The sequence below is a fragment of the Filicampus tigris genome, chromosome 4, assembly GCF_054856515.1.
Source record: "Filicampus tigris isolate MCC_2025a chromosome 4, RoL_Ftig_1.0, whole genome shotgun sequence".
NCBI classification, from domain to species: domain Eukaryota; kingdom Metazoa; phylum Chordata; class Actinopteri; order Syngnathiformes; family Syngnathidae; genus Filicampus; species Filicampus tigris.
The window spans coordinates 14,157,432-14,185,386 of NC_141220.1; the positions used below are offsets into that span (position 1 = coordinate 14,157,432).

At 39.1% G+C, this 27,955-nt stretch overlaps 1 protein-coding gene across 2 annotated transcripts in view; it reads left to right on the forward strand.

Moving 5' to 3' along the window:
- The window catches only part of LOC147148573 (copine-8-like), a 59,958-nt gene that overhangs the window by 5,745 nt on the left and 26,258 nt on the right, over positions 1 to 27,955 (forward strand). For both annotated transcript variants that reach the window (XM_086027125.1, XM_086027126.1), the window contains exons 2-14: positions 3,327 to 3,367; positions 7,225 to 7,271; positions 9,868 to 9,971; positions 12,475 to 12,514; positions 15,407 to 15,483; positions 16,531 to 16,594; positions 20,561 to 20,664; positions 23,360 to 23,464; positions 24,622 to 24,663; positions 25,062 to 25,137; positions 26,192 to 26,248; positions 27,292 to 27,353; positions 27,486 to 27,532. In XM_086027125.1, coding sequence (XP_085883251.1) covers positions 3,327 to 3,367; positions 7,225 to 7,271; positions 9,868 to 9,971; positions 12,475 to 12,514; positions 15,407 to 15,483; positions 16,531 to 16,594; positions 20,561 to 20,664; positions 23,360 to 23,464; positions 24,622 to 24,663; positions 25,062 to 25,137; positions 26,192 to 26,248; positions 27,292 to 27,353; positions 27,486 to 27,532 — 866 coding nt within the window. The remainder of the gene's footprint in view (positions 1 to 3,326; positions 3,368 to 7,224; positions 7,272 to 9,867; positions 9,972 to 12,474; positions 12,515 to 15,406; positions 15,484 to 16,530; positions 16,595 to 20,560; positions 20,665 to 23,359; positions 23,465 to 24,621; positions 24,664 to 25,061; positions 25,138 to 26,191; positions 26,249 to 27,291; positions 27,354 to 27,485; positions 27,533 to 27,955) is intronic.

A 27,955-nucleotide genomic window follows, 5' to 3' on the forward strand; every position in this document is an offset into this window, starting at 1 on the left:
CATATATGCACACACACACACACACACACACGCGCGCGCGCATAAGTACATGTGACACACATGGATCTATGTATACAAACACATTTACACATTGACTTGCGCATGTACACACACACACACACACACGTGCATGCACACTTGGATTGCAGTTGCTTGCTGCCTTATTTCTTGGCTTTTTATCTGCCATTTATCTGGTTTGGCAGGTGAAATCTCCCACTTCTCACTCCCACACACTCGTGAAGCCCTTGGACGTCCTCCCGTCGGCTTATTATCATTTATTTAAGGGAGGGGGTGTTTGGGGGATAGAGTTGGGGTGGGGAGAGGGTGGTACCATCTGGGCCACGCTGGGATCAGCAGAAGCCGTTAGCCTGATCCAGAAACATCACTTGACATCAAGGCTGCACGGCACTCGCCGCCTGTCAAGTGGGACGGGACAGGACGGGACACGAGCGACACGGCGCTCGCCCCCGAGCTAGCATGATAGCTTCATCATCCAAACAACCCCAAAGCCCCCACCGAACAGCCCTTCACAGCCCCAGCAGCAACTTGGAGCAACTGCTGGCATTGGCACATCGCACTCGCGCGCTCACACTCTGTCAATGGAAAACGACACCCTATGAAAGTTTTTTTATTTGAAGTATGTTAATGCTACCTCCTGTCAGCTGGTATTCTAATTCTCGTGTTACATCAGACGTAGAACATATTTCTGTGTTCCTTACTGTTGGACATGAATAGTACTGTCTCCTACACTAGTTTGTCGGCCCTACTACAACTTCCTGTGCTGCTAACTCTTGGCTGTGATACAACTTCCTGTGCCACTTCCTGTCAGCCGTAATTCTGCCTTCCGAGCTACTTCCTGTGCTGGTTTCTGCTGATCATAATTGTACTTCCTCGACCACTTCCAATCAGACATAATCCACCTTCATCTGCTACAATAATGGCAATAATACATTTTGCTGCGCTAACTCCCTTTGTTGCTTCCTGTCGACTGCAATACTACTTCCTGTAGTACTGCGTATCAGCAGAGCTGGGCATTTTACTACAAATTGAGCATCCGTCATTTGTCATCGGTCATTCGCCTTTTTCCGGGGGGAAAAAAATAGTACCCGTCTATAGGCCGGTTCGCCTCTAATTTTGAACGGGTGTATCGAATATGCCTTCGTGTGGACCACATCCTCAGGTTATGAGACTGATTCAGCCAGATGCCATCAAGTCTGCTCCAGCCTCACTTAAAAACAATTGAATCACCAGGGAACCCCAACAATTGGATTTTACAAGGACATGCTAGGAATCAGGAAGACTCAAAATCCTGATAAAGAGCCACTCGCCGTCACCTGCAAACCTCTCCAGACAACGGATGTGGATTCGAACGGCCTTAAAACAGACTTCATGGAGCCTCCCCCCAGCGGGAAGCCAGAAGGTTCCTCTCACAAACCCCGATGAACATTGACAATGCTGGATGTAGACCGACCCCAAGAGGTCGACATGGGAACTGCAGCATTGAACTTCTTATGGTTTAAATAATCAAAATGACCTTGAAATGAAACATAGTTGAATGTATGTTTGTGTATTGCTTACTTTGTGTATCCTGCTAACTTTACATTGAGGAATCTGCTTTGCTATGGTAACAATCATTTTTCTGGTCAGGTTTATGAAATAACCATGTAGATGTTGGGTAAAACTCATATTATTGACTCCTAAACGTTAGACGCATTCAGAATGTTACAGCTATTGACACTGAAGGATCTGAATCTATAAGAATGGCTTTATATTCGCCAACAGGTTAACCAAAAACCAAATTGGGAATTACACATCGCATAATCAGTTCAAAGTCAGCGTGTCCTGATCTGAGCATGGGACCAGCTGGTGAAGATCAGCCCCATAGGCAGGGCCAGCCAGGGAGGAGACCAACCCACATTATGTTTAGATTTCGAAGACAGTATAAATGTGAGGGCTGCATGTTAGACCGCGCCCCTTTTCTGCCCTCGCCCATCTCGGGTGAGAGCATTCGCGAGGATGGAAAAGCTGCCCAGAACTGATCATTGTATGATTCCGGAACTTCAGAGATGGTAAAGAAAACTGACGAGAAAATTCAATCGATTTGTGTGAGTTTTTCTTTATATTGTAGACCTTCTTGAAAGATAAAACGAACACGCATTGAGTAAGTGGTTGTTTTGTAAATTGGGCTTATGGACTCGAGACTTACAAAACTCCACAACACCCTTACGAGTGACCCCCATTTTCGCTACACGGGCTTCCGTCGGCGATTCCCACTTCACTTTCACAAGTGTAGGGAGAAATGCTACACTTCTTGTTGGACATAATTCAACTTACTGTGCTACATCGTCCTCGATACTAAATCCTGTTGAACATGATAGTATTTCCTGTTGGCTTTAATACAACTTCCCGTGCTACTGCCTGTGTTAATTCTTGTCAGATGTATTCCTATGTTATGTGCTATTCCATTTTCAATGTAATTCTACTTCCTGTACTTACTACTGGCCATAGTTTCACTTTCTGTACTATTTCCTGTTAGCCAGAACACAACTTCTTGTGCTGGCTCCTGTTCACTCTCCAGACATATAGGTTGGCAAAATATATCTTCCTGTGCCAATTCTTGCACTGCTTCCTGATGCCCATAATTATTCTTCTGTGCTACTTCCTCTCAGACATAATGTTACTTCCAAAACTCTATTATTTTCAATTATGTTATATAAGAACACTGTTATTTTTCATTGTGTTGTAACACAACCTTATTGTTTTTCATTGTCATTTTTAATTGCTCTTATTTTAAATGCATTCTATCAGAACCATGTTGCTTTTAATTATGTTACAACAGAACCCTCCTGCAACTTGATTGCAACGTATCACTACCCTATTATTTTAAATTGCGTTATATCCGAACTCTTTTGGTTTTGTATGTGACACAACACTTTGGCTCTCGCTCTGAGCTCGTCTTTAATTGATTTCCTCAGTTCAGAGCAGCTGCTCGGCGTCGGGTGTTCCTCATTCTCCTCATCTTCATCCTCCTCCTCCTCCCTATTGGTCCCGCAGAGCCAAGATGGCGGCGTCATGTAAATTTGATGGCGCTGAGGGAAGGCCAAAAAAAGAGAGAAAACAGGCTGCCGCACGCCTGAAATATTTAATAAGCTCCCCTTTATGTTGCATTCTGGAGTCTCTTTAATGCTGCTGCCTCAGTGGCAACCAATCAAAGGCCGGCGGTCAGAGACGAGTCTTTGTTTGTTTGTTGGCGTTTGCTGAGGATGCTTAATTAAGATGCTTTTCAATTAGCGCTAATGTTTGTCTCTTGTTTTCTTGCTCTTTAGAAATCTGCTGGACCGAGACACCTTCTCCAAGTCGGATCCCAGTAAGACGCAGACACACACAGACATGCGCACATGCAGACACGCACACCATAACACCGTTTTACCGTTGGACCGTAAAAATCTCAACCCAAGCCGACGTACTTTTAAATGACCCGAAAGTGGAAGTCTTTGTTTCCTTTTAAAATAACCTTGTGCTATTTTGCAATAATTGTATTACTACGAAATAACGCAATAAAAACTGAAAGGTTATTGCATTATAACTAATAAGTTTGGCAATAAAACGCAATAGTATAGTGTTATAAAGCAATCTTCAATATTGTTGTGATATTACCTGGCGGGCTCCGGTCTAGTGACCAATGTGGCTGTGTTGGCAGTTAAATGCTATCTTGGTTAAACAGTTGTATTGCACCATCCATGCACTCATAAACATTATTTAAAGCTCATTAGCTGGCTAATTTGCTATGCAAATCCACTTACCGGCAGTGAGTATCATGAGTGGATTGAATTGCTTACAACTGTTTAACCAAGATAGCATTTAGCTACCAAAACAAACACCCACCCCTGCAAAACTTCCTACCGGAGGCTGATTAGACAACCTACGCCTCAACCTAACCCTAAACTCAACCTAACGCACCTCACCTCACTATTGCCGTTGTGAGTATGCGTGCGCAGGCACACTAAGCATTGGTAGGACGTCACAACGTGCAGGACACCAGACCCGAGAATATTTAAGATAGCTTTATAACGCAATACTATTGCGTTTTATTGCCAAGCTAGTTAGCTAGCAAGTTATAACGCAATATAATATATGTATATGTATGTATATATGTGTATATGTATGTACATGTATATATGTACATATATATATATACATATATATACATATATATATACATATATATACATATATACATACATATATATACACATATATATATATATACCTATATATATACATATATATATATATATATATATATATACATATATATACATATATACACACATATATATATATATACATATATATATACATACATGCGTGTGTGTGTATATGTGTAAATATGTGTATATGTATATATAATTTTATTATTTCAGTATAGAATAAAAGAATTACATCAAATTAAACAGAATAAAAAACGACTGTGACATCATTCCTATTGGATTTGGGGGATTTTTTCCTTAACCATCGCCCCTTTTATTCCCCCCCGAGTTTACTGAACACACGCACACGTGTGTATATATTAGAGTGGCAATATGCACAAACAGTGGAATTTCATCCGGCTTTATAAGCTAATATGAATATGGTACGCCAGTGTGTGCCCGAGGCCCTGAATATGTGGCCGTGCATGTCTGTGCGTGTGTTTCTGTGCATGTGTGGGTGTGTGGGTGTGTGTGTGTGTGCTGAGGCGCTCTAATGCTGTGTGACCGTGGCCAGTGACTGTCAGCATAGCAGAGACATGGACGCAGCACAAGTGCCTCCTTGTATAAATGTTGGCCCCAGCAAGGATGCTCATCCTTCCTCCTTCTCTCTCGCTTCCCCAAAAAGAGAAACCTTGACTTACAAATTGGATTCCTTCCCCGACCAAACTCTTAAAAGAAAATGCTCTGATCCTCCTATCCAAGAATCAATTCGTCTTTAACAGCAATTAAAAGTCCAGTAAATTGCCGGGGTCCCTCCATAATGTTGTGTACCCCCTATTTGTTCTAGCAATTTATTTGTTCCACCCAGTCTGCATCAGATCTTACATTATATCACGAAGGCGTCTTGAATGATTGAGCTTCCATTTGACCGGCAGGTAGTTGCTTTGCAATGATGTGTGTGTGAGTGTTTATGTTTCGGGGAACTATACATGACTTATTTGTTCTGCTCGGTCTGTCTCAGATCTTAAAGACGATTAGCAGAGCTGGGCATTCGTCTGTGCTTTACTCCGTCTATGAGTTCCCGTCTAGATTTCAGACCCGCCCGGTCCGTCCTAGTCAGCCAAACGGCGTCGAGAACACACTTTACCGTTACCACGCCCCACTCCTAACACACAGCCAAACAAAGAAAAAAAAAATGAATCAGTGTTCCATACCTTTCAATCCCACAGATGCAATGACGTGGCCCATTTTGTTTTTATTTCACAGATCAACACGCTGTGCGTGTGTGTGTGTCTGTTTTTATTTGATTTGATTTCTTTATTTGATGGCGTCTGTTTGTGCGGTGCCTGCGTGTGACGTGAAAATTATGTTCTCGTTGCCGATTGGCTGTCGCCAACGAGTGATGGACTGGGACCATGTGGGTGGGCCGGAAATGTGGCTGTCGCCAACGAGTGATGGACTGGGACCATGTGGGTGGGCCGGAAATGCCGCTCAGAAGTTCTAGACGGAGAGACGATTCCCAGCTCAAACAATTAGCATTACAAGTATATTGTATATTGACTAGGTTACTCCACAATGTTACATGTGTTCATGTTCATGCTGTGACATTTATTTAATGCACTCAGTCTTCCTCTGATGTTATTGGGGAAGTTCGATCCCACTTTTTTTTTCCCAGATCGATACCAGTAGAGTATTCATTCGTGAGTACTCACCGACACGGATACCGAGTACAGATACAGCTAATATTTTTGGAAAATAATAAAATGTCACTTGGTAATTGTGAACAAAGACCTTTCTGTCTTTGTAACACACATGATGAATGAATGAATACATTAATTATTTAGTTTGAACGTTTGAAAATGACATAAGAAATGATCACCGAAACAGACAAAAATCAAACAAAGTAAAATATCAAATAAAATTCAACTGTACATATTCGAAATGGAGTGGGATGAAGTAAAACTAATGGTGATTCGCTGATGTGTTAAACGGCCGCAGTGTAAAACTTCAAACAACAGTAACTTTAACACACACATGGAGTATGAACACATACAAATAAAGTATGGGACTATCCTGTATACTGTAAAAAAACAAACAAACGTTGATTGCTGTCTGTTCTCAAACCTTCTTCACTCTGACCATATCATCCATATCATTTGACATCATCAATGCTTAATGCAAACATATCATACAGGCTAATGTAAATAACTTAGAATCTACTAATCTACATCTACATCTGTTACGGTGATTGTAAACATTTAAACCCTTGGAATTTATTCTCACATGGATTATCATCCATACAAACAGAGTATCAGACGTACTTCTATACTTCACTATGACATTTGAAATCATCATTGCTTATTGCTAGCGTATCATACAGGCTAACAAATTAGCATCGATGTTACGGTGGTTGCAAATGCAACTTTAACACACCTGGACCGTCAAGACATACAGAGTATGGGACTTGCCTGTATATGCTCAAAACTCCTAAATGTCTGTTCTCAAACGTTCTGCACTATGACATAATTTCCTCACACTTTGTGGGACGAGCACATCTCCAGTATGGTAGCGGTAGCAGCGGTGGCGCGAATGCTAATGAAATGTCACTTTAGTTCCGGATGATCGCCTCATTCTGCTTCTCCACCAGCACTCCGTCTTAACGGGGAGGGGAAAAAAAAACACGGAGACTCCCCCCGAGGGACGGGAAACGCTCACATGTCAATATTATCGACCGTCCCCACTCGATAAGGAGGACATTCCGCCGCACTCCAACCTTGTTTTTCCTCTCCTCGTTTTTCCTCTCCCACCTACGCAAACAACAACCTTGCCCCCCCCCCCACCTCCCATCCGCTCTCCTTCCATCCTCCCCCCACTGACATATCGTCACGCTGCAAGGCAAACTTCTAGTGACATTTAATTAGGGAGTTTTCCCGCCGTCCAGGGGAAAACACGCTCTCAGCTCGTCAGCATGAAGTTGTCACTGTTGAAATGTTCTACTGCAAGTCTTCTCTCAATCTTGTCCTTCTCTCCGCAGTCTGTGTGCTGTACACGCAGGGGATAGCAAACAGGGAATGGAAAGAGGTGAGTCACAAATGGCATCTTTTGCTATAAAATGGTGGCGGCTGACTGTTTTGACACTGACAATAGGAAAAAGACTGTTTTCACAGTTTTTGCGCCACAAGAGGATGAAATGTTTCTGTGGTGTATTGTTGTCAACAAATGTTTTATGCAGCATACACGGGAAGTTTCCCAAATGCCAGCGAGCAGGTTAACGCGCTGCTTTGATGCCGTCTAATGGGCAAAGTCCGTATTAGTGTAATTGCATCCCAGTGGGATAGATTGCCGTTACAGTAGCTGGCTACTGGCATTGTGAAGGGCCTTGTGTGGAGAACACACACAATGACTTTCACTTAAACACGCATTTAGAACATTGCTTGAGATCACAGTGTTCATCCAAAATGGAAATTGCCCGGAACTATGGTTTTACATTTTTAGGTTTTATTTTTATTTGGCTAATTTTAAAATTTACATTTTTCTTTTTACATGGTTTGTTTTTTAGAATACAAGAAAATAAATTTGAATGTTATTTTTTACGTGATTTTGTTTAATTTTAAAATAGCAGAAAGGATTCCCTGTTTTGTTTTGTTGTTTTGTTATGTCTTATTTCTTTGTATTTTTAATTTAAATGGGAAGTGTAATGAATCGATTTAATAACGTGGCGACTGTCGATACATTACGGTCATATTCTTTGGCGAGATCGAGCAAACGCATCCCTTTTTCATACATATCTATTATCTCTTGCTTTGTTTGTATGGCCAAAATAACCGATTTTTTCCTTTTCCTCGTTTCTAATTCACGTCAAACTATCGGAACACCTCACGGCCCGAGGGTCGAATTACGAGAACGCTGCATAGACATATCTATCACATATATGTCTATCTACACACATAGACACATACGGTAGAGGTCCCTCTCAGCCAATGGGATGCCAGGAAGATGCTAGGTAATAGCCAATGGCAGAGCAGCTATGAGTATGTTGCGTTCAGGAAACTCTGGAGCTGCGAGTAGCAGCCCATACTTTTACATTTCATATCCTGAAATTTCTTTCGTAACAAGAGGCAATGTTTTCCTTGAAAATATCGTATGAAGACGTTCGTAAGTAGACGTACCACTGTATGCCCAATCTTGGAATTTAATTTTCATGTTAATGTCTGTAACGAAGAAACACCATTAACATAAAATTAAGAGAATTTTTTTTAAAAAATAGAGGGGCGGCATGGTGGTCGACTGGTTAGCACGTCCGCCTCACAGTTCAGAGGTCGTGGGTTCGGTCCCGGCTCCGGCCTCCCTGTGTGGAGTTTGCATGTTCTCCCCATGCCTGCGTGTGTTTTCTCCGGGAACTCCGGTTTCCTCCCACATTCCAAAAACATGCTTGGTAGGTTGATTGGACACTCTAAATTGCCCCTAGGTGTGATTGTGAGTGCGAGTGGTTGTTTGTCTCTGTGTGCCCGCCGATTGGCTGGCAACCAATTCGGGGTGTCCCCTGCCTACTACCCGAAGACAGCTGGGGTAGGCTCCTGCACTCCCTGCGACCCTTGTGAGCATAAGCGGTATAGACAATGGATGGATGGATGGAAAAAAATGGACATATGATGATTTGTGGGATAACGGTTAAGCAGCAAAATCCACCTGTTTTTATTCATCTCAGGGAGCGGCCACTTTGCTTTGTACTGAAAATGACATCACAGTTACTCAGGCTTGGATAAAGACTACTCACTGGTCACCTGATTTCTGGGTTTGGTCATGTGGCGTTCGCAAACTGAGCCCTTAGGCACTGTGATGTCAGTTTCAGTTGACAGCAAGTGGCAATACAAGGCAAAATGGCCACGCCCTGAGATGGATAAAAATGGGTGGCTTTTGCTGTTGAATTCATATTCCGCAAAAACAATATTAATCAGAATGCTCAAATGAGGGCACATAGAACATATTATTGGAAAGAAATTGTTTCACTTGAGGTCTCTCCTTTAATGTTGTAATTATTGTAATTTTATGATTTATTTGTTAAATTAAAAATACATTTTTGAAATGTAATTTTTAAAACTTTTGGATTTAGTTTTTCAAAGCCCAAAATATAAATTTCGTTTTTTTTTTTATCCGTCACTTCTTTTTATTTTTGGTTTATCTATTTATGTATTCATTTATTTGTTTTTCATATTATGTAAATTTTATTTTCGATTCATTTTGCGTTTCTTTTTTTAATTGTTTCATGTTATTCCATTTATATTTAACTTTTTTTTTTTATTGTTTTTTTTTTCCAAAATATTTGTCCGAGGTTTTGGTGTTCAGACGAGCAATATGTATTCACAATTAAAATTTTGTCTAGCTTTTTTTAAAATATATTTAAAAGTTTGATAATGAAATATTGAATTATTAAAATATTAAAAATACCCAGTTTAAAAAATAAACATGTTCTTTACATTGTCTGTTGTTTTAAAACTTACATTTTAAATGGTTTATTTTCAGCAGGTTTATTGCGAGCAGACTTCTGTCAGAAATAGCCTTTTCGCATCCAATTTACGGTGTCCCACTGTATTTAGCAGCTGCGTCTATTAGCATATATGATACAATATGCAATATATTTGATTTGATGTGTTCCTTTTTTCTTTTTTTTAAACAGTTTGGCAGGACTGAAGTAATCGACAACACACTCAACCCTGACTTTGTGCGCAAGTTCATCGTGGATTATTTCTTTGAGGAGAGGCAGAATCTACGTTTTGACCTGTGAGTTAACCATTGATTCGTGTGTGCGTGCGTGTGTGTGCGTGCGTGTGCGGATGCGTGCGTTCGTGCACTGCTCTCCATGCATTGGAGCAAAGCTAAGCGTGAAATATTCATGCTCTGTGCGGGAGGGAGATGTACGTTATTCCGCCTTTTAAATAAAAGACACATTTTCTTGTCACTTTTTTTTTTTTCTTTCCGAGCAGCATTTTCATTCCGCTCGGTTGCACCCTGAGAGGAAAAATAAGTCAATTTGTCTTCAAGGCGTTTTGTGTAGACAGTGATGGGAATGCTGAGGTGTCCATCACAAGGAACACATCCAAGGAGATGGCACACTTCAAGCTCAAGTCACCATTGCCGTTAGTTTGATCATGACAAAACTAAATGAACCAAAGATATGGGAGGGGAAAATGGAGCATATAGTACTTTTTTATTTATGCAGCGCAAACCTTTTTTAAATATACATTTTTCATTGTAACCATCCTCTGTCCATACACAAAAGACATCAGAAAAACATTGAAAGTTTAAACAAAAGAACACAAAATAAATTTGAAAAATTTTACAAATTAAATCATTAAAATGTTACAAATTAGACAAATACAAATATCTCAAACACGATTTTTACAATTAATTTCAATCAATTGTAAATCATTTTCCATTATTGTTCATCTTTTTTATTTGAATTGTGCTGGCTCGCTCACCAGCAAACATGGACCTTTGTTATTCATTTAATTGTTAATTCATTGAATTATTTAACAAACAATCGAAATTACAATTTAATTTTTACTTTTAAATGTTCAAAGGTTTTTTCGATGGTTTGGGTTTCTTTCCAGACAAGGGATGGAAATTTAATGTAATAACAATTTGATTATATTATTACATCATAAAATAATCCTGATGTAATAATGTTAGTAAATGATAATAATGATGATTGTGTTTTCATTGCATATACAAAAGGAAACATGAAATTATTTTTCAAATGGTTATTTTTATTTTTTTTATGTTTTAATTTGGATTTGTTTAATTTTTGATGGATTGAATAAATTCATTTTTGGTGTATTTTTTCTCTATCATTTGTTGTTGTTGCTTTATGTTATTTTCCATCATATATACTGCAATGTGAGCAGTAGGACTCATCAAGGATGTTGAGTAAATCTATATTTCGCACACCAGTTGGACAACTTTGGCGTACTAGTAGGACAACTACATCGTCTTAGTGAGGCAAAACTACCGGTGGCCATTTTGTTGCTATTAGTAAGATTCAGTGTATGACGCATTTTTATAGTTAGGCCAAGTAGTGCAGCACAATAAGGTTTAATTGCAAATACCAAAAGTAGCTCTAGTAGTACAAAAAAAAAAAAAAAACTTACCAGCAATTGTTCCATTATTGTGCCCTGGTGGTTCTACAAGTGCAATGAATTGTCTTATGCTCATGAGGCCGAACAGCGTACTACTACATTGACTTCATATATCAAGGATATGAAATAAATGATTAAAGAGCTTTCAGTATGACAGTGCGTTGTTTTTGCGGCCTCTTGTGTGCATGCGTGTGTCTGTAAAAGCCACCGCCCGCAATAAGAAAACAGACAGCACAGGAAGCGGAATCCTATCTGGCACGGTGCCGAGTGATGTCATCCACGAATTTGTGCTCACGAGGCGCCGCGGGATATCTGTGTGTGTGTGTGTGTGTGCGTGGGGGTGTGTAGGTGTGTGTGTGCGGGTGCGTGTGTGAGTGAGCGAGCAAGCATGGTCGAATCAACATATATCCATCATGTTGTTGTTTTTAATGCTTCCCTTCCCTTCCTCTCGCTCACACACACACACACACCCCCACACACACACACACACATACACTCCCACCCACACGCACACATGCCCACAATTGTCGGTGTGTCTCATTATGAAACAAGATCACATGAATGATTCATGAGGTGTCCAAAGTGACAGAGGCGAACGGAACGCAGGAAGCGCACCTGTGCCTTGTGCCGACAGCACTCACTCACTCACTCACTCACTCACTCACCCCTACACGCGCACGCACACACGCACGCACACACAGCATCTCCACATTGTTAACTCTGCCAAGGTGTGTCTGTTGTCACACACACAAACCTAACATTTTTTTGTAGTTAACCACTCTAAATAGTTATTTTACTCCCAGGACAAAAATTACGCCCCCAAAGGCAGTTTCACTTAGCAAAGTGAATTTTGGTAGGCACGTCTGTCATGAGTAGACCCACAAAAAAGTCTGAAGAAACTATGCCTGAAAAAACACAGGAAGGCAACAATTTTGTTTTCAAGTTTGAGGCTCATTTGGGACATTTCCAGGTGCCATTTTCATTTTGTCCATTTGCTACCAATTTTGGATCACATATACTTGACAGTTGGGCGATGCCAAATTGTGAAACATTTGAGTTTTTTTCCTCTTTTTATGTGGGCTGAGCATGCCAGAAAAATCGGATTAGAATGGCGTATAAACTTTAATGTTGCACTCTTCTCTGCTCAGGTACGATTTGGACTGCAAGAGTGACAATCTCTCCAAACACGTGAGAGTCTCTGTTTTTTTGTTTTATTCACATGTAATAGAATGTCTCTTCTTTTAAAATAATAATTTGCAAAAAAAAAGTTTAGCAGTTTGAGTTTTAGCATCGTACTGAGAAGCATAAATCATTTGTTCTGTATTTGAATTTCAGGTTTAAAATGTTAAAAATTCAATCAATTGGAGATCCGTGCTTTTCATTGGACAGTGACGATAAAGTAAATTACGTAACATTTTGAGATACATGCTTGTCATTGACTGTGGATAAAAACTGATGGTGAAACTTTTTTTTTTTTTTTTTTTCAATTGGACAACAGTAAAACTAAACAATACATTTATTTTAAATGCCAAATTTGGAAATACATGATTTTTAGTGGTCAGGAAGGATAAAATTCGACCAACTTTTGGACTTGTATGAGCTTCATTGGACAAAACCAAAATATACCAAATTTGGAGATAAATGCTTTTTATTGGATGGCTACGCTAATTAAAAAAATGGAGATGCAGGCTTTTTATTGGGCATTGACAGTAAAATAACTTGGATTTGGAAATATGTGCTTTTTATTGGACAATGATTAAAAAAAACAATTGGATATTTTCATTAGCAATGAGAAATTTGGAATTACCTGCTTCTCATTTACAGTCAGGCTAAAAATTTGACATGACATTAAACTACATTAAATTACAATTTATACATGCATAGTTTCGATTGGATTGCGACAATAAAATGAAAAACAAGGGCGTTACTTGCAATGATGATGGAATTATGCTTTTTATTGGACAGTAACGATAAAACAAAACCATACATATGTTGGAGATGCATGCTTTTTATTTACAAGCGTAAACTTCAACCTTACTGTACATGCTTTTATCCCCCCTCAGCAATTCATTCCTGTCCAAATAGAATCCCCGCTTCCACACCATGACACCTCTTCCTCTTCATCTTTGTGGCTGAGAGTGCTAACCCCTCAGCCCCTTCCCCATATTTTACCACCCATAATGCCCCGGGGTTCCATTTGAGCGCAGCATGAAGGCCGAGGATGCTTGGATGCGTCCTGTCAGCGCCGTGGATGTGTGGGATTGCAGATCGGGCACGTGGCCCCATTGTCCACAAACGCGCCTCAATCTATAAATAACACTATCACCAACAACAACAACAACAACAACAACAAAAAATCATGTTTTTCATTAAAGCTCACAAGTACAGTAGCTCAGTTGTTCCAGCCCATATGCTTTGTTTACATACTGTACCTTGTGCAGATATGGCCACAGGCTGCGCATGTAATGACAGAACATGCACTAATGTGGAATTAAGAGCTTTTATTTCCTCTTATGCCCTCACATATAGCAACACCACTTCAATCTCGTTTCTTTGGATAAGTAATTCTGAAACACACATGGCGCGTCCATTATTAGGCCGTGTCATTGCTGTTTGAACAAAAGCCAGTGTCTCCGCTGTTTTACTTGTTTGTTGAAGTGGATTAGCATTTCGCTATTATTGGGTAGAGTTCTCGTACTTGCACAATCATCACTTTTCCCGACCCAGAACCCAAGAACAACATTTTTGTTCGGCTGTTAACATTGCATTGCTAAAGACAGCTAGCCATTTTCAATAATTGAGATTGGTCGGTAATTTGTCAAAATAACACTTGAATAACACACGTCGACTGACCAATAGTAATTTTTCATGAAAAAAAAAAAAAGTAACCAAATTGTGATAGCATGGCTCGGCCCAACGCCAGCGATTTCGAGATTTGCACTAAGGCAGTGGAACAAAACAAAGCAAAAACTTAATTTAGGAATTTCCATCGTGCTTTGACAATAAAAGAAAAAAATCACAAATTTTGGAGATACAGTTGACCCCCGCTATTCATCCGTCAGGCATATGAATCGTGAAAATCCACGCATAATTGATGCCCATTGGCGATGACAAGAAAAAAACAAAAGAATTTGAAGATACTTTTTAACTGGGCAAGATAGAAGATGACAAAACAACTCGAAATTTGGATATACATGTCTTTTAATTGGGCAATGACAATCAGTTAATAAATAAACATGTATCCGTTTATATTTTATTTTATTATTTTCTCGATCCAATCTTTTTTTAAATCATGACATTTTGAGATTTAAAAATTTTTTTTTACAGCAAGCGAAAATCGAAAAGGTGCGTAGTAGATACATTGTGGTCATTTTCAACCGTGCATTTGTAGTTGAATATGATTTCCAGCAAGCCCCTCTTGGAAAGGTCGCAGATTTTTTGTCATGTTTCTTAGTCGTCAAGCGGAGGAGGACCTTGCTGTATTGTGTCTCTTTTCTGGCCAGCATCTTTGCAGCAGATTTGCGCCTGCGGGATGTGAAAATGCGTGTCGTGTGTGCGTGTCTATATATCATCGCATAGACTTGTTGTTGTTGTTGTTGCTACTGAAGCCAAACCTTTTGTGAGGCCCTCCAGAAATGAACAAGGACACTACGAGTGGTCCACCTCCTCATGTCAAAACTAGCATGCTGCATTCAAAATAGCTGGGAAATTCAACGCCCCCGACAAGGGAAAATGGATTACAGCAGCCACCTAAATTCCATCCATCCATTTTTCTATAGTGCAGGGCCCCGGGTACAACCTGGACTGATTGCCAGCCAATTTCAGGGCATAGCCTATATGTTTTGAAATTTTTATGGGTGGGGGGAAACATAACTTGATAGATGATACTGAATCATTGAAATAACGAAAAAGTGCACAGAATTCAAAAGTAGTCCAACATAAAAAAAAAGGAATCAAAACATGAACAGCATGAAGGTCTTGACCGGACTCACGTTTTAAATGATATCTTTTCATCTACGTTATGTAATTTTGATGACATATTTATCATATAATGTTTTTTTGTTTGTTGTTCCCATGCAGGACTTCTTAGGCCAGGCCTTTTGCACACTGGGTGAGATTGTGGGCTCCCTGGGAAGCCGTCTGGAGAAAGCTTTGATGTAAGTTGGACAACAGCAATATGTACTGTACAGTAGTGGAAGCTTGACTTACAACTTTAATTTGTGACTAAGCTTGTGACTTAATTGACACGTGTATCATAACACATTTTTCCATAGAAATTAATTGTCCCAGCCCCCGGCTCCATGCGGCTCTTTCTTTCTTATGTTGCAGCTCTGCGTGGCTTGGGAAATTAAATTATAAGTGATTGAAGTACATGTTATTTGTCTCAAGTCAAGGTTTTTGGCCACTTTCATATGTGGATTGGATACCTATTGGATTTCTTTTGCAATGCGACCGCAGTCTGAATACGCATTCAACAAGTTCCACACTTCCCCTCCTTCACTCCTTCATACTTGAGTACTGCGCACAGCTTGAATATACTTCTGGACACAAGTTGTTTTGAAAGAAGCCTAAAAAGAAGCCAAGTAGGCTGAGATGAAATTTTGCCGCCTCGCAAGCATGTCACACGCATGAGGGCCGATTAGTGGGCCAGACTAAAATCCACTTCCGGCCATGCTTAGTCCAGCCCCTCAAAAATATCACAATTGTTTCTATTTTCGATAAAGAAGTGTCTTGTGTAAAAAAAATAAATAACAGAGAATGTGAAGAATTAAACTCTTTTTATAAAGCGTAATAACCACTGTGGGGATTAGCTAATGCTACACGCGAATGTGAAATGACTCTTTCCCAGCGAGCAAGCTGCTGTCTGCTATGATGGTAAAGCCAAATTGCACTTTACCAGTTTGCCAGTGATTATCAACAAGCATACTACGGTTAACTAATGATACCAAACACCTACATAGGCAGATGTGCCAGCTCTCCAGCTAACATCTGCTAGCATACCTAGATAACGCCAGCTTGCTGTCTAACTAGCGTGCTACAATAATGTCGTTTATTATCGGGTATGCCATCGAGCATGAACTTGTGTGTCTCCAGATTTTCCAGTTTTCTGGAACGTTGCACAAATGTAGAAAGAAAAATGATGGACTAAACAAGTGCCTTGTGATGCTAAGCAAAGCTAATTGTCATCATGTGTTGTGTTGCAGGGGTATTCCTGGGAGGAAATGTGGAACGTTGATCGTGAGAGCCGAGGAGCTGAGCAACTGCCGGGTGAGACGAACAAATGTCCTATTTGTCCTAAATGCACCACACAGAGTTTTTGTCTTTAGACACTCCAAAACTCAATCGATCCCGCGTGTCATAATGCACCACAGAGAGAGTGTTTGTCACTTGACCCCCTGAAGCACTATCGTCCGACATGTTGTAAACGCACCACCCTAGGAGATGGTTTGTTAATCAATAGATGCTCCGATATACAAATGCCCAACCTCCTGCGTGCGCTAAAGGCACCACAGAGTGTGTCACGAGATGTGCCGGCACTTAAATTTCCTATGTGTCCTAAATGCACCCCAGAATGTTTGTCAATAGCCACCCTGACACAAAAATGTCCTACGTGTCCTAAATGCACCACAATGAGAAGGTTTTGTTTGTCAATAGACGCTCTGACACACAAACGTCCTACCTAATATGTGTCCTCAATGCACCACAAGGAATCTTTGTCAGAAGATGCCTCAGCACACAAATGTCCTGTATCCTAAATGCGCCACACTGAGAGGGTATCTCAATAGACGCTCCGACACACAAACGTCCTTCATGTCCTAAATGCAGGACAGAGATAGTGTTTGTTTGTCAGTAGACACTCCCAACAGGGCTAAAATTAGAAGGCCATTGTCCAAAAGTGGACTTTCTAAAAATAGCCTCTCGCTGCTGCTACTGCCACATAGAGCACAAGCAGAAGAAGAAATGATGAAGTCAGCATGTATAGTGCTTCTTTATTTGGATTATTGAGATTCTCTTGGACAGTCTGTTATGGTATAGATGCACTCAACAATGATGCGGCATTGAGGTCCGCAGCAGCTCCTGTAATTCACTATATTCTAGTTCGTTGCTAGTTGCCATGGTAACAAGTCTGTGAATTTTTGACCTAAAGTGCGATTTTTTTTGTTTTTCATTAGATAGCAATTATACTTACATTATGAATAATATTTATGGGTTGAAAAATCATGTGAAGTACATTGTTGAATAAACACGTTTAGTGGTACTGTAAATCAAAAGTTAAGGGGAGAACCTATTAAATGCTACGAAAAATCATATATCATTCATTTGTTCATTGATTTGTTCAGCATTGCGATGTATGTATTCCAATTCTTGAAAAGCTACTTTTTTATACGTAAGAATATAACGAATCCTTCTTATTTCTTACAGCGTGGGTACCCTTACGTCGTCAGGCATTCACCATTTTTTCGGGAGAGGGAAAAAAATAGTACCCACCTATAGGCCGGTCCGCCTCTGATTTTACATTCATTAAATTGATTACAGCGGCACGGTGGTTGACTGGTTAGCACGTCCGCCTCACAGTTCAGAGGTCATGGGTTCGATCCCGGCTCCAGCCTCCCTGTGTGGAGTTTGCATGTTCTCCCCTTGCCTGCGTGGGTTTTCTCCGGGTACTCCGGTTTCCTCCCACATTCCAAAAACATGCATGGTAAGTTGATTGGACTGTCTAAATTGCCCCTAGGTGTGATTGTGAGTGCGGATGTTTGTCTCTGTGTGCCCTGCGATTGGTTGGCAACCAATTCAGGGTGTCCCCCGCCTACTGCCCGAAGACAGTTGGGATAGGCTCCAGCACGCCCCGCGACCCTTGTGAGTGTAAGCGGTATCGATAATGGATGGATGGATAAATTGATTACAATTTAGATTTTTTAATTTTTACATTATATTAACAACCTTACTTTCATGTTAGGGGTTGAACACATATTGTACAAAAAATATTTTGTCAAAATTTTTGACATTTTTCTTACATTCATTGAGATATTGAATAAAATCTTTAAACATTTTAATGGTGGTGTACTCATATATGCTTTGTGTCTATGTATGTATATACAGTATACTTATATATGTATATGTGTATATATGTATATATATATATATATATATATATGTATATATACATATATATATACGTATGTATATATATATATATATATATGTATATATATATATATATATATGTATGTATATATGTATGTATATGTATGTGCATATATATATATATATATGTGTGTGTACATATGTATATATGTATGTATATACGTATGTATGTATAGTCGGAAGTCCATGTATTTAATCCATCAGAATAGATGTGGCATTATTTCTGCTTCAAAATTGTGACGAGTCTGAGGATGAATTGCTCGACTGATGCACAGAGAGTCCCTCTGCCCCGGTGATAGTGGTGACATTGTTGGTAGTACATGACAGACAGTCGAAATCAATAAAATAATGAGTTTATGTGGTGCTTGTTGACAAAATTCCCCCGTGGAAAAAAGAGTTCCGGGTCGCTGTTTGCAACACCCGTCTCCTTTCCTTCAGCTCCAACCAGCTGTAACACAGTGCGAAATCCGCACAGGACAATATAGGCCCTCCACCAACTGTTTCTCATCCATTTACGGTATATGACATAATTGACCGGTTGCCCGAGAAGTGCCATTTATTTCAAATTGATACAAACTTATCTCCATCACAAATACCTCCACAACACTTCCAACACCCAAGTGGGAAAATGACCTCACTCTCTCTCTCAACCCCAATATCTGGATACAAATCAATGGAAATATTTTTTCTCTGACTACCAACACAAACTTACACTTAATTCAGTATAAAACTATTTACAGGTATCACATCACCCTGGATAAAATGTTGAAAATGAGATTAGTAGACAAACATTTGTTCACAATGTGCACAAGGACATATCGACACCTACATGCATGTCATGTGCATGGGCCTGTCACCCAGTTCACAGTTTTTGGACAGCAGTCATTGCAAATGTCTCTGCATGTTTGGACCACAGAAATCCACTGTCACCATCACTCTGCTTGCTGGGAGACATGACACAAATTGATTTCACTCCTAAATGCAAGAACCCACTACTGGACTCTCTGACTATGACAAAGAAAATAATCTTTCAAAATTGGAAAAATTCGATCATCCACTGGCTTAATTAACTCTCTTACAGAATACATTGTAATAGAAAAAAATGTTGGACTAAAATAAAGACTATTTCAGCCTTTACCCACCTCTACTCCTTTTCTTACCACCCCCCTTTTAATCTCACGATTAGGACATATATATATATGTATATGTATATGTATATATGTATATGTATATATATATATATATGTATATGTATATATATGTATATATATATATATATGTATATATGTATATGTATATATATATATATGTATATATATATATGTATATGTATATATATATATGTATATATATATATGTATATATATATGTATATATATATATGTATATATATATATGTATATGTATATATATATATGTATATATATATATATGTATATCCTTAGTATTCCTTTAGCCTCCTAATTATTATTATTATTATCATCATTATTGTTATTATTTTATTTTTATCATCATATTGCCATTATCATCACTATTATAGTGATATACTGTTACAAATTCTGATTATTATTATTCCTATTATTTATTATTTAAATTATTGTATTGTTTTCTTTGTCAACTTATATTGAATTTCTTTTCTCTGTTTTGCGTTTGTATTTGTTTTGTTTGTTTATTTAAAAAAAGTAAAAATGCGCAGTCTTACAAGACTTAAGAAAAAAAATGCCTCTTTTTAAAAGAAGAAAATTGCATTCATTTTGTCAAGTTCTTGCATCATATTTTTTCCAAGAAAAGCATTCATACTGTATTAGGTTTTATTTTTGTATTGTTAAATGATTCATTTCATAATGTTACTGTAGTAAAATTGTGTTTTATCAAGAGCATAATGTAATCTTACGAGATAGAGAGATCAAGTTGTATATTTTCAGTATAAAAGTTTTCACCCAAAAAAAAAAAAAACTGGAACCAAGTCAAATAGAAAGTCTCCTCACAACATCCCATCATACTTTGTCGCCACGGCAGCCATCACACTGTTTGTGTGTGTGTGTGTGTGTTTGTGTGCGTGCGTGCGCATGTGTGTGATGTTGGCAGGAGTCGGTCATGCTGCAGTTTTGCGGCAACAAATTGGACAAGAAGGATTTCTTTGGCAAGTCGGACCCTTTCCTCGTATTCTACCGCAGTAATGAAGACGGATCGTGAGTTGACAAGCTGCTGCTCGCCTCCCCATTTGTTCATCTACAACGCACGCACACGCACACACACGCACACACACGCACACACACACGCACACGCAAACACACACATATAGACTCTGATTGTTCACGCTCCAGAAAGCTGCCATGTACACTCTGTAAACGCTAAATGTGTTGGTCTTATATAATCTTCTATACTGGATGTATTGTATATACAATATTCAGTGCAGTGTGTATCCAGAAAGAAGAGCCCTTTAATCAATTATAAAAAAAAAAACCTAATAATAGTAATAGTAAACATGATGAAATTAATACTATGAAATAGAATTAGAATATAAACATATTAAAACAATATACTGTAATTCTCAAAAGTTATGAATAGTAATGAGTAACAATGACTACAAATATTAAATCATAGACGGTATGCAATCCAAAAATATATGACCTTTTTTAATAATATGAAATAACATTATATAAAAACAATAGAATAATTTAAACTAATATGATCAATCATACATAATACAAGTATAATAAATGATCTTTAAATCTTGTTTTCAATCATTTTGACTGGTTGATTGATTGATTGAAATGTTTATCGACAACAAAGCATGTCTCATGATATACATCGGCACACCTGCTGCCAAAGGGATAAAAACACAATAAAGCCATCGGCTTATTTCCATTGTGGTCCGTTGAGTGTGTAAGTGTGCTTGACCATTTACCTGCGTGTCCGTGTATGTGTGGAAAACGGCACCAACTTGGTTGAATGGCCCATATAAGCATTACCATAGGATGAGGGATTCCTCAGTTTGATACATTTGATTCATCCAATGGTAAACAATACATGTACATCATTATTTCTAAGATTGTGCAGGCTAAAATGAAGGCCCATGCAGCTCCGTAGTTGTTGGGTACGTGCGTGACTTTTCTCATCTACAAACGACACTATTGATTTATGACCTCAGTAAATGTGACCAGTGGGGAACAAGCTTGCTTGTCATCAAATAATTTACACTCGTTTAACTTCGATATGAAGTTATATTGTTTGGACATACGTGTCACAGTTGCTAACCTGTCCGTCGTGCTTCTCAAGCTCTCTCAACTTTTGGACGATGCTGTTTACCGAGGGGGCTTATTTATATCAGGCAAGGCAGACTTATTTAAGGAGTATCTTTCGGCTCGCCTCTCCCTACAAACAAGCTATGAAGACAAACACCGCTCCGCCTCTGCCTGCAAGAGAGCTGTACGCAGCAAAAGAGATGTGTCTGTGGGTGCGTTGTCACATTTATTACATCAAGCATAAAACAAAGCCCCCCCCAAAAAAGAACCCTAATGTCGTGTAATATAAAAGAAGTTACTGCTCTTGTTTTTGGCAAGATATTTTCACATTTTGATTATTTGTGAACTTTAAATGTTCAGAGAATATTGAAACCGATCTTTTCCACCCGATACAGGATTGGCTGAAAATCATGTTTCAGCGCAATTACTGCACCAACTTGACAAGGAAATGGGCCGCGCCACTGCGGCATACAGAAATCTTTTTTTTATTTTTTATTCCAGGGCGGTCGCTCGCCCAGGGCGCAATCTATCAGGGGGCGCACGACCGCCCCGGCCTATTTCCTCATCAAGTTGGTGCAGTAATTGTGCTGAAACATGATTTTCAGCTGATCCGGTATCGGGTGGAAAAGATCGTTTTTAATATTCTCTGAACATTTTTGCCCAACCAGCTATGCTATCAGCCAAGAGTTGATTCTAAGCTCCTGACTAAGTGACTTCTCAATCTCCTTTATGTCCTGATGTGAAACTAATTGAGCAGCAGCAGCAAAAAGGAACAAATCATTTTCACAGGCTGCTTTGATGTCATTTATATATATATATATATATATATATATATATATGTATAAAAAAGAAGAGGACCTAAAATACTTCCTTGGGGAACGCCGCAAATAGATTTAAGAGGTGAAGAGATAGAACCATTCACCTCCACAACCTGCCACAAGAAGCTGTACATAATAATTTAAGGTCATTAATGATAATAATAATATTATTATTATTAATAATATATTGTCATCATCAATAATACACAGTATTAATAATAATAACAATAATATCCAAGTTATTCTATAAACAACATCACAATGTGTATCATTTCAATAATGTAAAATTAAGAACGAATATAAAGATTATGTATAAAATAATCAAAATCAAAATCTGTAATATAATTTAAATATTCAAACATTGAATTCTGATAAAATAATGATAATGATTATACAAATATTGTGTTTAATTTGAATCATATGAAAATATAAGATAATGCAAAAAGAATAAAACATAACAATAAGATGAAATTTAGTATGGGCACCTCTCATATGACTGTGGGTTTCTGTCAGCCAATCAGGAGCCTCTGTTGGCACAGTGCAGTATTGGGGCAACAAAAATGTCCCAGGGAATAATGGCAATAGAACTCTTTGCTTCCCGGGTCAAATTGTGGCCATTGTAAAGCTTCCCTAAACTTAAAAAGGAAAATGGTGAGATGCAGTAGTTGGCCCCGCAGCAAAAGCAGGCCTGCCACTTAACAAATCCTGCTTTTGTCCAGATTTTGGCATCCACTGAGGCGGCCTAAATGCTATGCGGAGGGGCCCTAACAACGCACATAAACCTTAATGTGTGTGCGCACGCGCGCGTTTGTGTCTGGCAGGTTCACCATTTGCCACAAGACTGAGGTGGTGAAGAACACTCTGGATCCCGTATGGCAGGCCTTCAAGATTCCTGTCAGGGCGCTCTGCAATGGCGACTACGACAGGTAGACAGACCACCACGTTTCATCAATCCAAATAATAATAACAACAATAGTAATAACAATGATAAATCATAAATAATTATAAATCATAAATGAGTCGTGTAGAAATATGTTTTGAATATTTAATATTAGAGTTATTAATGATACAAAAACAGTGCATACATTGTAATTGTTTTCAGTAGTTACAAACAATGTATATTTATCTTTTTCCACTTTTCCCTGTGACATGTTAATCTGTTAATATAGTTCAATAGAGTTACAGAATGTCATTTTGGAGAGTCACTTATGACACATTGTCGTGTGAGCCGTTTCAATGCTAATTTCATTTCATTACAGCAAATAAACCTTGAACAATGTTTCGTGTAGAACTGTTAAAGCTTTAACATGCGCTCTAATTTGTATTAATGGTCACTACTTAGATGTTTAATGAGTCACAGAGAAGCAGAGTTACTTTAGCTTCTTTACTCTGATAAATCTTTTTAGGTGTGCAAGCTGGTGGAATCCATCATATGAAGAGTGTACATGTCATATATTTAATTTACATAAATACGGCACTGGGTAGAGATTAAGGCGTAGCCTTTGCCCGTGAGATTAAAAAGAAGCACAGCAGGTTTGACTGGTGTCACATTCACACTGCACTTTGTGGTGGATTACTTGGACTCCCCCACTTGTTAGAAAAAAGAAAAAGAAAAAGGGGATTTGCATTTGTAATGACTTGACCTTAAACCTGCAGCAGCACATTTTTTATTCATGTATGATTTTAAGGTTAAATATCAGACCATATGATGACAGTTCATCTATTACCTGTCAGCAAAGAAAGAAAAAAAAGTCACTTTTATTACAATTAATAATAATTAAAAAACCTAAACATCCCGATGGCTTTAAAATGAATAAACGTTAAAAGAAAATTTTTTTTTGAAGTATACATCCAAATGTTTGTTTTGCAGCAGTGATGAAAATATGTTGCCCATGCATGCACTGGCATGGGGGTAACTACATTATTTATGCCACATTTTACATTTGGAGTGTAAACTTTGTGGTATATGTGCGAGCCTTGACCCTATTAAACCATTTCCGATCATATGTAAGACATTTTTGGTTCATTGTGTAAATGTGAATTTTAATTTGCTACTTAACAGTTGTGCCTTTTGATTTTGTAGGAGCATCAAGGTGGAAGTGTATGACTGGGACAGAGACGGAGGGTGAGATCACGCAACCCCTGGCCAATATGGCTGTCACACTTCACACAGTACGGATGTTTTGTTTCATTGGCCGTACAAAAACACACTGCATATTTCAAAGAGAGCATCGACATGAACTCAATGTGCTGGTAGCTTTATTAGTCCGATTAGCTGCTAACGTGGCTAAAGTTTGATCAGTTTTCACGCAATTTTCCAATGTTTGATTTGCGAATACAGCAATTAACGTCCATGTCTCTCAATTATCCAAACAACCAATGGGCTCATTAGCACGCACACTCCTTATCTGCTGACATGATGTGATGCACGTCACGCTTTTAATGCGATAATGTTGAACGTGTGTGTGTGTGTGTATGCGTGCGTGTGTGCGCGCCTCTGTCCGTGTCCTTCCTCACACACAGACATGACTTTATTGGCGACTTCACCACCAGCTACAGAGAAATGTCCAGAAGCCAGTCACAATTCCATATCTATGAGGTAATGTCTTGCACGCACGCACGCACGGACACACACATACACACGCACACACATCCCCACCCATACAAATATAGAAAGACAAGAACACATCCATACAAAGATAAATAGACAACACACACACACACAATAGAAAGCGAACCAGAAATGTTTTTGTTTCAAGCGATACTTTTGCCATTCTTAATCGTCACTCAAGTGTGAAACCAAAGCGGCCTAATCACATCATTTGGTCGGTGCAGGTGTACCTAATGAAGTGTCCCATGCATGCGACGGAATGAGTGATGAACTGATGATGTCAGCACATACACGTGTTATCCAGAGATGGGCACTTGACCCTTTTTTACCGGTCCGTCCTCCCTCCGACACCTGGGTATCCTTCCGTCCTCGTCCCTCTGTCCTTATTCATAAAAATAATCGTCCTCCGACCCCGTTCGTCCTCCTCCTTTTAAAGCGCTTCCGTCCTTACATTCCGTCTGAATTGCTATCCCGGATTACATACACAAGACAGGCTGGGCGTGTTTCTGTCAGTCAGTGAAATGTCCGGGACGGACGAATGGACTGTTCCGTCCCTGGGATGGAATGCCCATCTCTGGTGTTATCTACAGTGCAAATATCAGTATTAGGGTGGCGTACGTAGGGCCAGCACTTGCTTAATCGCTCGATGAAGTTCGTTGACCTCGTCTTTCTGATCAAACCATCAGCGAAGGTCGAGAGCGAGACAACATGCTGACGAGGAGAAGATGATGAAGAAGGCGGCGTGGCGCTTCCTTTGCATGCCATCAAACATGCCATCTGCATTTTGTCGACGCTGCCTCCTATACAGCATGTTTCCGTGGCTTGTTAGGCGCCGCGCACTTTACAGCACATGAAGGGAAGCGCAGCAAAAGCATTTCATTGATATTTGACATTGAAGTCAGCTGTCAACATTATGCGGACGCTTGATGGATTAAAACAAAGTAACGGCAGCCGCTTGGTGTCTCCAGGGTGTCTTTACTCATTTGGCGTCACCATGGCAACACAAGACAATCAATCTAGTAAATGTTGTGTTCCTCCACAGGTGCTAAATCCAAAGAAGAAAGGAAAGAAGAAGAAAAAATACCAAAACTCAGGGACGGTGAGTTGTATTTATTACTGTTATTATTATTATCATTATTATTATTGAGATGTTTGATTATTTTAAAAAATATACTTTGTTATTGTTTCATTTTGTTTATTTCCATGAAGTGCATATATAAAATAATGATTTTCAAAATGAAAAAAATGCATGAATAAATTAATGAAACTACAGTTAGGATTTCATTCCCTAGTGGCATTACACAGGTACAAGTGGCTGTTCATGACTGAACGCTAACACAGTGCTTCTCAATTATTTTCTGCTACACTCCCCCAGGAAGACGAAACTATTTTGCACCCCACCCCCAATTTTCCGCCGCAGCTCTAAATAGTATAATTTGTCCATAAAATTGTTATAAGTGCAACTCTGCATAACATTGTATCCTTATTAACATTAAAGAAAACAAAAAAGGAAATATTAATATGCCGAATAACTTAATTAACATTGTTTATACTCCCTGCGAGAGTGTGCACCACTGCCACCTACTGTAGTGGTGCAATTACATCATTCTAGTACAGAAAAAAAAAAAAAAAGGCAAAGAGAGCAGGCCATTTTCAGCACTTTCAATTGGTCAACAATTTGTGAAAATAACGCCTACATGTGTGGACTGACCAATAGTATGGAGTTGTGAAACAATATGAAATTTACCAAATTCTGACATAGGAGGTTCCTGGCCTGATGCCAGCGAGGTGTTCTCACCATCCATATCAAAATTAGTGATTTCCAACCAACCATGAGTGTTCATCAGACATGCGGCGGGAAATTCAATGCAATGTCATCCAATGTCACTTTGATTGGTCCGAAAATGTATGTTTTTATGACAAATAATGTACCCTTGTTCATCTATCTATGCCAGCATCATATAGTGACAGGCAGAACAATGAAATGCTCTTCCGCTAGATGGCAGAAGGTCCGTGATTATCTTGCGAAGCCATTATGATTTCAGTATAATGTATATACCGTACGTTCTCTGACATTTTTTTTTTTTGATGGTGTGCAGTGATATTTTTCTAATGTAAAATATGTGCCTCGGCTCATTATAGGTAACCTTGTTGTCTTGCTTGGTGGACACTGAGCTGTCCTTCCTGGACTATATCCGAGGCGGGTAAGCCAAAATGAAGACGGACAGGCGAGCCATCACGGGCCTCTTAATTGCGGGCCTTTTCAACGGCATGAAATGCCGCCAATCCCAGATTGATGGCGCTGATTTAATATCCAGTCTTTTTTGTCTTTGCAGGACGCAGATTAATTTCACGGTGGCGATTGATTTCACGGCATCGAACGGTGAGTGCGTGTTCTCGCTTGAAGTGCTGGAAGGCAACACGCTGGGCTTCCCTTATCACTCACTTTGTCGAGATTGACGTCGCGTCCTTTCGTTAGAAAATCAAACTTAAGTCGAGCAAAGTTTTGATTAAATGTCCCTGGGACGTGCATGCCCAGAGGATTTAATATTGCGAAGTAAAGATGACTTACGTGACAAAATTTTCCCCAAAATCTGGGGTGCACAACTGCATTCAAAATACTTGATTAATTCAAACTTTGATGTTTTATAGTATTGCACATACTATAACCTTTATTTTTTTGGGGGGGGTTGACGTTTTTCTTTTATCTAACAACCTTTTTTTCTAAAAACGTGCATTTTTCTTCGAAAAATCTAGGAAATCGGTTTTTATTCACAAATTCAAATTTATATTTGTTTTTCTTTAA